This window comes from Bos taurus, chromosome 3 (genome assembly GCF_002263795.3).
Source record: "Bos taurus isolate L1 Dominette 01449 registration number 42190680 breed Hereford chromosome 3, ARS-UCD2.0, whole genome shotgun sequence".
Lineage (NCBI taxonomy): Eukaryota > Metazoa > Chordata > Mammalia > Artiodactyla > Bovidae > Bos > Bos taurus.
In genome coordinates, this window is record NC_037330.1 from 54,983,329 (window position 1) to 54,996,598 (window position 13,270).

The 13,270-nt window shown below is 39.8% G+C and overlaps 1 protein-coding gene across 11 annotated transcripts in view; it reads left to right on the forward strand.

Annotated features, from left to right (window-relative positions):
- Positions 1-5,681, forward strand: part of KYAT3 (kynurenine aminotransferase 3) — a 60,324-nt gene extending 54,643 nt beyond the window's left edge. For 10 of the 11 annotated variants that reach the window (NM_001075370.1, XM_059883053.1, XM_015464368.3 and 7 more), the window contains 1 exon segment: positions 5,381-5,681. In NM_001075370.1, coding sequence (NP_001068838.1) covers positions 5,381-5,443 — 63 coding nt within the window. In that variant the 3' untranslated portion in view covers positions 5,444-5,681. 11 annotated transcript variants of the gene reach the window in all.
- The last annotated feature ends 7,589 nt before the right edge of the window (positions 5,682-13,270 follow it).

Below are 13,270 nucleotides of genomic sequence, written 5' to 3' on the forward strand. Positions count from 1 at the left end.
CTGTGTTGAGGCAGGGTGGATACATTAAATTGGAGGGAGACAGTTAAATTAGTTAAAAAGAAATAAAGTCTAAAAGAACTCCCCTTCACTGAACTCTCCATCAATCATTTAACTTTACTGTGAGCCAAAGATAATTTCTACTCCCTTCTACTTCTTTCCTGTCTCCTCCTTTATACAAATCTACAAATACATGTTCAAATCATAGAGCCAGCAAGTAGCTTAGTCATCTTACAAAGAGAATTCACCCAAAAATGAGTAATAAAAAGGAACCAGCTATGAATCTATAAAGATGCTATTAAGGAGAAGGAGAAAGATATAATGAAAAATAAGTATCAGAGAATATTCAACAACAAAAAAAAAAAAACAAAAAGCAAAAAGAACTGTTGCCATAGAGCAAAAAAAAAGTGTTACATTTCAAATTCAAAGCATTTAAAACAAGAGTTAACAGCAGAAGTTTTTTTTAAAATTCAGGGAAGCTAGAGTAAGATAATGTAAGAAGATGAAATGGTAGCTGTAAGAGATCAGATAAGAAATTGAAGGGGAAAAAATATAGCTATTGGTAACTGTAGTGACATTGGAAGCAGCAAAGAGAACACTAAATTCTTCTGTAAGCACACTGAGGATTGAGGAAAGTGGGTGAAAAGAAGTGAAGGGAACAAAGAATTTCTTTCTTTTTTTTTTTTTTTTGGCTATACCATACAGCTTGTAGGATCTTAGTTCCCGACCAGGAATTGAACTTGGGCCCTCAGCAGTGAAAGCATGGAGTCCTAAGGACTGGGCTGCCAGGGAATTCCCAGGAACAAAGAGTTTTTAAATGTTAGAAAAAGTATAAATGTGGAAGACAAATGATATACCTAGAGTTCCTGGAGAAGTGGGGGGTCGGGGTGAGGGGGGCAGAACAAATAGAATTGGGAAAGAATTTTATAGCTTTGAGAATCCTTTCCATTTGAAACAAGGAAGGAAATGGCTTGCCTCAGGAATGTCACAGAATGTCACAGAAAAACGCTGAGATGTACCTTGTTTAATATATTGGACTTCATAAATGATCCTTTGGTATCTACACAAGGTGATCGAGGCCTCCATGGAGACAGGAGAGGAGGAAGATCAGTGTAGACTCACCTCCTTTCCATCAGCATTCAGTATTGGAGCAACATCAAGCCCCTAGGGAAAGCTGACACACCTAACCCAATTGCTTGGAAAAGCGAAAAAGAAAAGGATGGCAAAACATGCCAAGAAAGTGGAAGCTGAAAGAAAGCAGGTCGAATTTTAGGACAAAACAAACCAAAGGCAGCACTTTACAATGGTTATTAGTAAAATCCTCAGTAGCTGTCAAATATATAAAAGGATACATCTCAATAATAAGAGAAATGAAAAATGAAACTGCCATGAAATTTTATATTATCTGTTAGATTGGAAATAACCAAAACAACTGGAAAGTTTCCTAAGATACTCTCATGCATTGATTGAGAGTACAAGTATAATTTGTAAAATCTCTACAGTGGTTAGTTTGAAAATTATTTAAATGTAGATGCACATGTCTTTTGGCCCACCAATTCTGCTTGTAGGATTTTTTCCTGTGGATTTACTTGCATATTGAAGGTCTATATTCAACGATTTTCAATGCAGCATTGTTTGTAATATCAAAAAGTTATAATAGACAACCACAATACTCACCAGTGCAGACTGCTTAAATAAATTATGGTACATTCACATACCTAAACGAGTGAAGCAGCTCTGTGGAGTGCTAGAGAATAAGTGTAAAGCAAGGAGCAGACTAGTTTGTGAGGAACGATATCATTTACATAAAAAGGAAAAGAAGGAAAGGGAAGGAGAAGAAGCTTTTAAATGCCTCAACTCTCTCTCTGGAAGGATACATAATAAAATCCAGTGTTGCTTCTGGGGAGGAAAACTGAATGGCTGAGAGAGATGGATGGGAGGCTGGATTACCTAAAGAAATATATGTTTAAATAGTCTCAGTAAATAAGTTTTGAAACCTGTTTTTCCAAACAATTGTAGGGCAAGTTCCTAACTTAATTATTGATGCCTCTGTTACCACCAAATACCTTATTATGCATTCTCCATTATACAACATTCTTCTACAATATAACCATCAACATTATGAACTTAAGAGTGCTATATTATTCTGTCTAATCCTCAGATCTAATTCAGGTTTCACTGATTGCCCCAATAATGTCCTTGTTTATAACAAGCAAATAAATAAATAAACCCAGGCCACAATTGTGTCAATCAACCAGTCATCAGTCAGTCAGTCCAAGACAGAATCGTGCATTGCATTAAGTTGTCATGTCTTCTTCAAGCTGGGAAGTTTCCTCAGATTTCCTTGATTTTCATAATCTTGATACTTTTGAAAATTATTGACCAGTTATTTTGAAGAAAGTCCCTCAATGTTTGTTTGACATTTACTCATGGATAGATTCAGGTTATGCACTTTTTTTTTTTTTTTTTTGGTTTTTAAATTTTTATTCCTTTATTTCTCATGTGTTCCCCATCCTGAACCCTCCTCCCTCCTCCCTCCCCATACCATCCCTCTGGGTCGTCCCAGTGCACCAGCCCCAAGCATCCAGCATCGTGCATTGAACCTGGACTGGCATCTCGTTTAATACATGACATTTCACATGTTTCAATGCCATTCTCCCAAATCTTCCCACCCTCTCCCTCTCAGTTATGCACTTTTGGTAGAAACTACAGAAGTGATATTTTGTTCATTGTTTTGCATCCTATCAGATAGCACATGATTTTAGTTTTATCTACAACTGATGATGTTAAGTTTAATAAGTTTATTGAGGTGGTGTCTGCCAGGCTTCTCTACTGTAAAGTTTCACTTTTTCCTTGATGAATAATGAATGTTTTGTGGTGAAGTACTTTGAAACTATGAAAATATTCCATATCACATCAAATAATTTATTCATTTAACCATTCATATATGTAAGGACTCATAGATTCTTGTTTTATTCAGTGGGTTAAAATTTATTATTATTACTTATTTTGATGCTCAAATTTTCCAAAATTTGGCCATTAGGAACCCCGTTAAGCTGGTCTCTGTTTCCTTTGACACGTCTCCCATCATTTTTTGAGCATTTTCTTACTTTCTGGCATTTCAAGATGCAGTAGGTTCACTTTGTTATTGTCCAGCTCAACCTGAAATCACCTTTTACTGGAGAATGGTATTAAGAAACCAAGATCTGGGCATGACGAGTGCTCATTGGGGTATTAGTATTCCCAGGCCCTCCCAGAAGACAGAGATAGGGAACATGTAAATGTATGTCCATCCTTTCTATGTCTGTATCTATTCTACTTATTCCTATGACTATCTAAATACATTGAAACCACCTCCAAGTTTATTCTAGCTTTCTCCCTATACATGTTAGTCACAACCTTCTTTGACAGTATTGACAGTAGAAACACCTTGCTCGTCACTTAACCACTTCTTTGATCAGTACCTCTGCGTGTGACCAGTCTCCTGTCCGTGCTACTGCCCCTCCACCCACCACCCCAACAGACACCCTTCACCCTACTCAGGCTTTGACATTTTTACCAGTCTGCCGGCCCTTCCCCTGTATGGTCACTGTCCTCACCTCACCTGAGCTTCAGCACCATGTGCTGACCTGCTTCCATCACCTTCCTGCAGAGATACTCTCCTCAGTCTCCAGCACCACATACAGAGCCACCACTGTCACCCACTGCATAGAAGCGCTCCTCTTCCCTTACAGGCTCTGACACTCCATACCCGTCTGCATTGGCAGATGCCTGCCTCATCCCCTCCAGGCTCCATGCTGCCTGGAACTACCCTGCCATACAGATGCCTTGCTTACTTAACCCCTCGATTCTGACGCCCTGATCCTGATCAGTGCCACTACTGTCATCACCACCACCTCGTGCCACCCATGTTGGAAGGTCGTCTTACTTACTCTGCCTGTAGCATCCTGCACCAGGCTGATGAGGCTCTCCCACCCCCCTACATGATCTGTTTCCCTCCTAATGGCTTTGGAGTAAGTCATTCTGTAGAGATGGAAGAGAAAGGAAAAGAGTAGAGAAAGCAAGAGGAAGTTTATCCATCAATTTAATTCTATACCATATGTACATATTACCTGTTCAAAAAACAAATAAATTATATCATTACAGTTGGCCCTCTAACTGTGGTGTTAGGAGCTTATAACTGTGAGACTTCAATAGGAGGGCGCAGAGTAGTATGAAAGAACCAATTTTTCCCCATTCAGAGCAGAGAATGGTAAACATTGTCTGAAGTTGATAAATTAAAAAATTAGGAGCATACATTACTTAGATTTTGATGGTAATCACCAGAACTAAAACCACAATTGCCTTAGGAAGTTGACTTAGAGGATGATGGGAGTAGTAGGAAGGCACAAGAAGGGAAGAAACAGATGACTGTTTTTCAGTGTAAACTCTTCTGTATCCTTTGACTTTTTTCTGTAATTGTATATTAATTTATTATTGTAGTCTCACTCCGCCTGGCATCCTCTTTGTTGAGAGCTAAGGGAGGGGTTTCCTTTTGTTGTCTACAAGGCTCTTTGAGAGAAGTCTGTGATTTTGCGCTCTTCTACCCAAACGAACTAAACCGTAAATATGGATCTCATCAGTACATCCTTCAGGCTCTCCTGCATCAATGTCATTTATAAGTCTGAGTCTTTGGCAGTGAGGGCATCCACACTGATCTGACAGACATGGTTTTGGCTGGAATTAGGTTAAGCTGTTTTCAGACTGAGCTGTATATACAGATTGTTGATCATTTTCTTGGTAATGTTCCTTGGCCCCATATTAGTTAATTTGCAAAGTTCTTTTGGTGTCAGGATAGTAGTAATAAAGTGCTCTGAACTGGCAGCCAGCATCACAAAATAGTATAATGTAATGACTGCTGTTGACACGTCTATAGCTCCCCTAACATTGAATTCTTGTGAGGCTCATTCACTTTTATAGCCCAACAGCAATGGGATAATGGCATTATAAATATTCGGCCTGTTTGATTTGCTGCTAGGCTCCTTAAAGAGCTTGTGACTTGTGTATTTGGCCACCAAGGCAAAGGATGATGCTATAGATGCCACTTCCCAGTTTCTGTGTTCCTGCTGAGGTTAAGTGGTTTAAAATGGGGTAGAGCTTCCAGTGACACCACTCAAGGTATCCCCCATCCCCATGCCATGGTCCTGGACTCTGTCTTAGCTGCAGAGGCTAAGGACCAGCTAAAGCCTGGCTCAAGTTATCAGGGGTTGAGGACCACTCAGTTCCCAAACCACTACATGACTCTTACAGATGGACTGACTTTGGTTTACTTTTTGTATTTAAATCTTTACTTCATCTTGAATTTATTTTGATTTGTAATGATAACTATTTCATTAATTTACAGAAAGACAGTACACTGGATGCCGCTGAAGAAATCATCAAGGCATGGAGTAGACAGAACTCTTGATACACGCAGAGTGTGTTGTTTCTATTAAATGATCTAATATAAAATTACTTGGTGCTGCCACTTGCTGGATATTGAAAACAAAAAATCTTTCAGTAAAAATAAAATTTAAAGGAATATTTCCATTGGTAACCTCACCCCTAACAATATTCTGGAGATCTTTTTTTTTTTTTTTTGCTAAACTGTATTAAAACAGCTTCTGTTTCCTCATAACAGTGGAATAAAAATAACACCTACTTTATTTATATGACTTCCCTGGTGGCTCAGATGGTGAAGTGTCTGCCTACAATGCGGGAGACCTGGGTTCGATCCCTGGGTTGGGAAGATCCCCTGGAAAAGGAAATGGCAAACCACTCCAGTACTCTTGCCTGGAAAATCCCATGGATGGAGGAGCCTGGTAGGCTACAGTTCATGGGGACGCAAAGAGTCGGACACAACTGAGTGACTTCACTTTCACTTTCACTTTATATGAAGTTTGTGAGTTGTTGGTGAGAGTGAAATGGACTGATGTAAGTAAAGCCTGCCAGATAATAAGGGCTCACCTACTATTGGCCAGTTTCACTTCTCTGCCATTGCATAAAAACTCAGGTCCTTCAACTTCATATTTTGGCTTGGTCTCTACCCACCTGTAGTTCCCTCCCCTCATTTACTAATGGTTTTGAACTTTGCTCATAGTTTTGCCTGTGGCTTACAAGTACTGCCATCATCTGGGGCAGCTTTAGGGTCCACATGGATTATTACCTAGACTTTTGGCACTCCCCCCTGGTGATATTTATTTCCACTTCACTCTCCACTTCAGCCACCCACTGCCTTGGGCATACTCTAAACCTTTCATCATTCTAGGCTGTTCCATCTTTGAGATAATAAATTAGTCATCTCACACTGTAACCACCTATTCCTGCAGTAAATATCACCACTCCCCCACTATTTCCCTCTCTCTTTCTCTCAGCTTCTTTCAAAATAGCACTTTAAACTATCATTTCACATCCACTACTACTCAAAAATTGGTCCATGGCCCTCTTACATCAGAATCAACTAGGATCTTTGTTGAAAATAAATTTTGGTCTTCACTCCGACCTACTGAATAATTCAGAATCTGCCCCTTTCCAGGTGATTCTTACACCACTAAAGTTTGACAATCACTGCTGTAGTTCATGGAACCTTTTAGTTCCTCTCAGCCCCTTTATATTTTCACTCCCTTCCTTATCCAACTTAGATTTATTTATTTAATGCCATAAATTTTTTATCAGGTAAAAATTAATGTTATCTAATATATATATTATATATATACATATACAAAAGTTTTTCTACTAAATAAAGGCTTGAGGAAGAACAACAACCAAAGAGAGATGGAGAAACTGGAAAACATAAACTAAATGAAACGGGAACACTGAATATGAAATAGAAAAAGTGAAACAAACTAGATAAAAGTAAAACATCATCAGAGTCCAGTTGTTTTTAAACATGACTGCTCACTAGAAACATATCTGGAGCTTTGGAGGAAAAAAAAACAGTATCTGGGCATTTGTATTTTTCAAAAGTTCCCAAGATAATTCTGATATGCATCTGGATTTTAGAAAGTGATTACAGGTTTTTCTATTAAATGACAGTTTTGGTGATGTAGAATTCTATTATTTTTCTGTGACCAATCATGATACAATGGTATTAAGTGAATAAGTTACACAATCACAATAATAAAAGTTGTTTATCAGTTTTCACAATCAATAGCCAGACAAAAAGTAAAGGATAATGACAATTGCAAGCCATAATGGGAACATGATTAACCTAACTCTAACATAATTACATACAGTTTGGGGGATCAAACAGTGATGTGGTAAGTGGAAGTACATGTTTTCATCAGTGTCTTTTGGTTGGTGCATTTAATCCATTTACATTTAAGGTAATTATTGATATGTTTGATCCTATTACCATTTTCTTAATTGTTTTGGGTTTATTTTCTGTAGGTCTTTTCCTTGTCTTGTTTCCTGCCTAGAGTTCCTTCAGAATTTGTTGTAAAGCTGGTTTGGTGGTGTTGAATTCTTTTAACTTTTGCTTGTCTGGAAAACTTTTGATTTCTCCATCAAATCTGAATGAGAGTCTTGCTGGGTAGCGTATTCTTGGTTGTAGGTTCTTCTCTTTCATCACTTAAATATATCATGCCATTCTCTTCTGGCTTGTAGAGTTTCTGTTGAGAAATCAGCTGATAACCTGATGGAAGTTCCCTTGTATCTTATTTGTCATTTTTCTCTTGTTGCTTTTAATATTTTATCTTTGTCATAAACATAATGAAATTCACTGTATGTTGAACTTATACATGTTAGTTGTGTGAAGAAAAGAAGTAAGGCAGGGTAGAGGGGAATGAGAGTATCAGGGAAGCAAATTGGAATTTTAAATAGTGTGGCCAGGTGAGTTTTGTGGAGGTACCATAGGAACAGACTTAGGAGAGGGAGAGAGCCTTGTGAAGATCTTAGGAATACTCCAGGAACAAGGAATAGCCAGTGCAAAGGGTCTACAACAGGAAGGTGTCTTATGTTTGATGAGTACCAAATAACCAAGGGACAGAGTAGTAGGTATTAGGGCAGAGTAGCAGCATAGGACCTCAAGGACTAGAGGAAGGATAATGGTCTGATACCATCTCATCCATACTTTTTTTTTTTTTTTTTTAATGTGTAAAATAGTGTTTATTGGAGCATGGTTTCTAATTATTCCAAACTGGTAATCACCAAAAAGATGAGACTGGATAAGAGCACCAACTAGGTCAGTATTAGAAACTAAAGGGGGCTGATGACTTAGCTCATGACTTTTGAAAAATGTGACTGCAAAGTAGAATAACTAGAAAAAGTTCTTCTCATTTGATGATTCTACTTTCTCACATACAACACACACAAACACACACTCACTTACCCTCAACCTGCTATAATCTAGATTGTACCCATTATAGTTCAAAATTTGCTACTGACCTCCATGTTCTTAGATTTAAAGGAACCTTCCCAGTTCCATCCAACTTTACCTCTTAACTTCCCACGTTGCAGTAGTGGTAAAGAATCCACCTATCAGTACAGGAGACAAAAAAGATGTGAGTTCCATTCCTGGGTCTAGAAGATCCCCTGGAGTAGAAATGGCAACCCCTTATGGTATTCTGGCCTGGAAAATTCTATAGACAGAGGAGCCTGGTGGGCTACAGTCCATGGGGTCGCAGAGAGTTGAACAAAACAGCATTTGCCACTCTGGCCTTCCTAAACCGTTTTGTGTGTGTGTGTGTGTGTGTGTGTGTGTGTTTGGCTCCTGTGATGCTGCACATTCATGAATTACCTTCTGTCTGTTCCTTCTTCATCTCCTTTGCCTTTTCTTAGATATTGATATTCTGTCTTTCTTACTAAACAACTTCATTTACTCTGAATACACTTAAATCTGTAACAGCCTAGTCCTCTCTGTTGAATTTCAGACCCATATATTCAGTACCCCATTTGTCATCTCACACAGACATTCTATAGGCAAACCTTATGCAATCTGGATTGAATAAGCAATATCCAGTATTGTTTGGCAAACAATATCCAATCTCCTCACCTCAGTGAATGATGCCCCCAATCCACTAACTCAAGTCAGAAAGCCTATTGACACAAGTAATTTTTAACTTTTCTCTCCACATCCAAATCCTCTAACTAGTACCCTAAATATCCCTTAAATCTATCACTTTTCTCTGCTCCAGTTGCCCCCATCCCTGCCCCCACCAGCCATACCATTTCTCAACCAGATTACTATTCAAATCTTAACAGTTCTCCCTGCCTTCCTGCTTACAATGTATCTCTGTAGCCCAAACAAGCTTTATAAAATGTAAATGTGATCATGTTACATATATCAGTTAAGAATATTCCTGTCGCAAGTGACAGATAGCCTAACCCATATGGGTTTAAATCAAATGAAAAAGAATTGTCTGTCTCAACTGAGCATTTTAGGGGTAGTCTAGTTTTGTTAAAGCTTGATCCGACTGTTTGAACATCTGTGGAGGTACGGGTCAGCAGTGGTCTGCCGCAGGGACAGGGGATCTGGGTGTGGGTATGGCATTAAGTCCTCTTGGAGGAGGTCACCATTAACCCCACAATAGACTTCCAGAACTTACATAGGCCTGGGAAATAGACTCTTGGAGAGCACAACAGAACCTTGTACACCAGGACCCAAGAGAAAAGAACAGTGACCCAACAGGAGACGTGCCTGTGGGTGTCTGGGTGTCTCCAACGAAGGCATGGGTGAGTGGTGGCCTGCTTCAGGGTTGGGGGCACGAACTGTAGCAATACATGCATGGGATCTTTTGAGGGAGGTCACCATTGTCTTCATTACCTTCACCATAGTTTAATTCCGTTCAGTTTAGCTCAGTTGCTCAATCGTGTCCGACTCTGCGAACCTATGAATTGCAGCACGTCAGGCCTCCCTGTCCATCACCAACTCCCGGAGTTCACTCAAACTCATATCCATCGAGTCGGTGATGCCATCCAGCCATCTCATCCTCTGTTGTACCCTTCTCCTCCTGCCCCCCATCCCTCCCAGCATCAGGGTCTTTTCCAATGAGTCAACTGTTCTCATCAGGTGGCCAAAGTATTGGAATTTCAGCTTTAGCACCAGTACTTCCAATGAACACCCAGGACTGATCTTTAGGATGGACTGGTTGGATCTCCTTGCAGTCCAAGGGACTCTCAAGAGTCTTCTCCAACACCACAGTTCAAAAGCATCAATTCTTCGGCGCTCAGCTTTCTTCACAGTCCAACTCTCACATCCGTACATGACCACTGGAAAAACTATAGCCTTGACTAGACAGACCTTTGTTGGCAAAGTAATGTCTCTGCTTTTGAACATGCTACCTAGGTTAGTCAAAACTTTCCTTCCAAGGAGTAAGCGTCTTTTAATTTCATGGCTGCAATCACCATCTGCAGTGATTTTGGAGCCCAAAAACATAAATTCTGACACTGTTTCCACTGTTTCCCCATCTATTTCCCATGAAGTGATGGGACCAGATGCCATGATCTTCGTTTTCTGAATGTTGAGCTTTAAGCTAACTTTTTCACTCTCCACTTTCACTTTCATCAAGAGGCTTTTGAGTTCCTCTTCACTTTCTGCCATAAGGGTGGTGTCCTCTGCATATCTGAGGTTATTGATATTTCTCCCGGCGATCTTGATTCCAGCTTGTGCTTCTTCCAGCCCAGCGTTTCTCATGATGTACTCTGCATATAAGTTAAATAAGCAGGGTGACAATATATAGCCTTGACGTACTCCTTTTCCTATTTGGAACAGGTCTGTTGTTCCATGTCCAGTTCTTACTGTTGCTTCCTGACCTGCATACAGGTTTCTCAAGAGGCAGGTCAGGTGGTCTGGTATTCCCATCTCTTTCAGAATTTTCCACAGTTTATTGTGATCCAGACAGTCAAAGGCTTTGGCATAGTCAATAAAGTAGAAATAGATGTTTTTCTGGAACTCTATTACTTTTTTGATGATCCAGCGGATGTTGGCAGTTTGATCTCTGGTTCCTCTGCCTATTCTAAAACCAGCTTGAACATCTGGAACTTCACGGTTCATGTATTGCTGAAGCCTGGCTTGGAGAATTTTGAGCATTATTTGCTAGCATGTGAGATGAGTGCAATTGTGCGGTAGTTTGAGCATTCTTTGGCATTGCCTTTCTTTAGGATTGGAATGAAAACTGACCTTTTCCAGTCCTGTAGAAAACTGCTGAGTTTTCCAAATTTGCTGGCATATTGAGGGCTGCACTTTCAGATTATGAACTCCTTATTGCCAAATTCAGACTGAAATTGAAGAAAGTGGAGAAAACCACTAGACCATTCAGGTATGACCTAAATCAAATCCTTATGACTATACCATGGAAGTAAGAAATAGATTTAAGGGATTAGATCTGATAGAGTGCCTGATTAACTATGGATGGAGCTTCGTGACACTGTACAGGAATCAGGAGTCAAGACCATCCCCAAGAAAAAGAAATTTTAAAAAGCAAAATGACTGTCTAAGGAGCCCTTACAAATAGCTGTGGAAAGAAAGGAAGCAAAAAGCAAAGGAGAAAAGGGAAGACATCCATTTGAATGTAGAGTTCAAAGAATAGCAAGGAGAGATAAGAAAGCCTTCCTCAGCGATCAATGCAAAGAAATAGAGAAAAACAACAGAATGGGAAAGACTAGAGATCTCTTGAAGAAAATTAGAGATACCAAAGGAAACTTTCATACAAAGATGGGCTCAATAAAGGATAGAAATGGTAGGGAACTAACAGAAGCAGAAGATATAAGAAGAGGCAGCAAGAATACACAGAAGAACTATACAAAAAAGATCTCTACGACCCAGATAATCACGTTGGTGTGATCACTCACCTAGAGCCAGACATCCTGGAATGTGAAGTCAAGTGGGCCTTAGGAAGCATAACTATGAACAAAGCTAGTGGAGGTGATGGAATTCCAGTTGAGCTATTTGAACTCCCCAAAAAAACGAAATGCAAAACAGCAAAATGTCTGAGGAGGCCTTACAAATAGCTGTGAAAAGAAGAGAAGGGGAAAGCAAAGGGGAAAAGGAAAGATATACCTATTTGAATGCAGAGTTCCAAAGAATAGCAAGGAGAGATAAGAAAGCCTTCCTCACTGATCAATGTGAAGAAATAGAGGAAAACAATAGAATGGGAAGGACTAGAGATCTCTTCAAGAAAATTAGAGCTACCAAGGGAAAGTTTCATGCAAAGATGGGCTCAATGAAAGAAATGGTATAGACGTAACAGAGGCAGAAGATATTAAGAAAAGGTGTAACCTTGGCAAGAATACACAGAAAAACTGTACAAAAAAGATCTTCACAACCCAGATAACCATGATGGTGTGGTCACTCACCTAGAGCCAGACATCCTGGAATGCGAAGTCAAGTGGGCCTTAGGAAACATCACTACAAACAAACCTAGCAGAGGTGATGGAATTTCAGTTAAGCTATTTCAAATTCTAAAAGATGCTGCTGTGAAAATGCTGCACTCAATATGCCAGCAAATTTGGAAAACTGAGCAGTGGCCACAGAACTGGAAAAGGTCAGTTTTCCTTCCAATCCCAAAGAAAGTCAATGCCAAAGAATGCTCAAACTACCGCACAATTGCACTCATCTCACATGCTAGCAAAGTAATGCTAAAAATTCTCCAAGCCAGGTTTAAACAATACATGAACCGTGAACTTCCAGATGTTCAAGCTGGTTTTAGAATAGGCAGAGGAACCAGAGATCAAATTGCCAACATTTGCTAGATCATTGAAAAAGCAAGAGAGTTCCAGAAAAACATCCATTTCTGCTTTATTTACTATGCCAAAGCCTTTGACTGTGTGGATCACAATAAACTGTGGAAAATTCTGAAAGAGATGGAAATACCAGACCACCTGACCTGTCTCTTGAGAAACCTGTATGCAGGTCAGGAAGCAACAGTTAGAACTGGAGGAACAACAGACCTGTTTCAAATAGGAAAAGGAGTACGTCAAGGCTATATATTGTCACCCTGCTTATTTAACTTATATGCAGACTAGAAGAAGTGAAGTCTCTCAGTCATATCTGACTCTTTGCGACCCCATGGACTGTAGCCCACCAGGCTCCTCCGTCCATGGGGTTCTCCAGGCAAGAATACTGGAGTGGGTTGCCATTTTCTTCTCCAGGGGATCTTCCCAACCCAGGGATCGAACCCAGGTCTCCTGCATTGCAGGCAGACGCTTTAACCTCTGAGCCACCAGGGATGTATGCAGACTAAATTATGAGAAATGCTGGGCTGGATGGAGCACAAGCTGGAATCAAGATTGCCTGGAGAAATATCATTAACCTCAG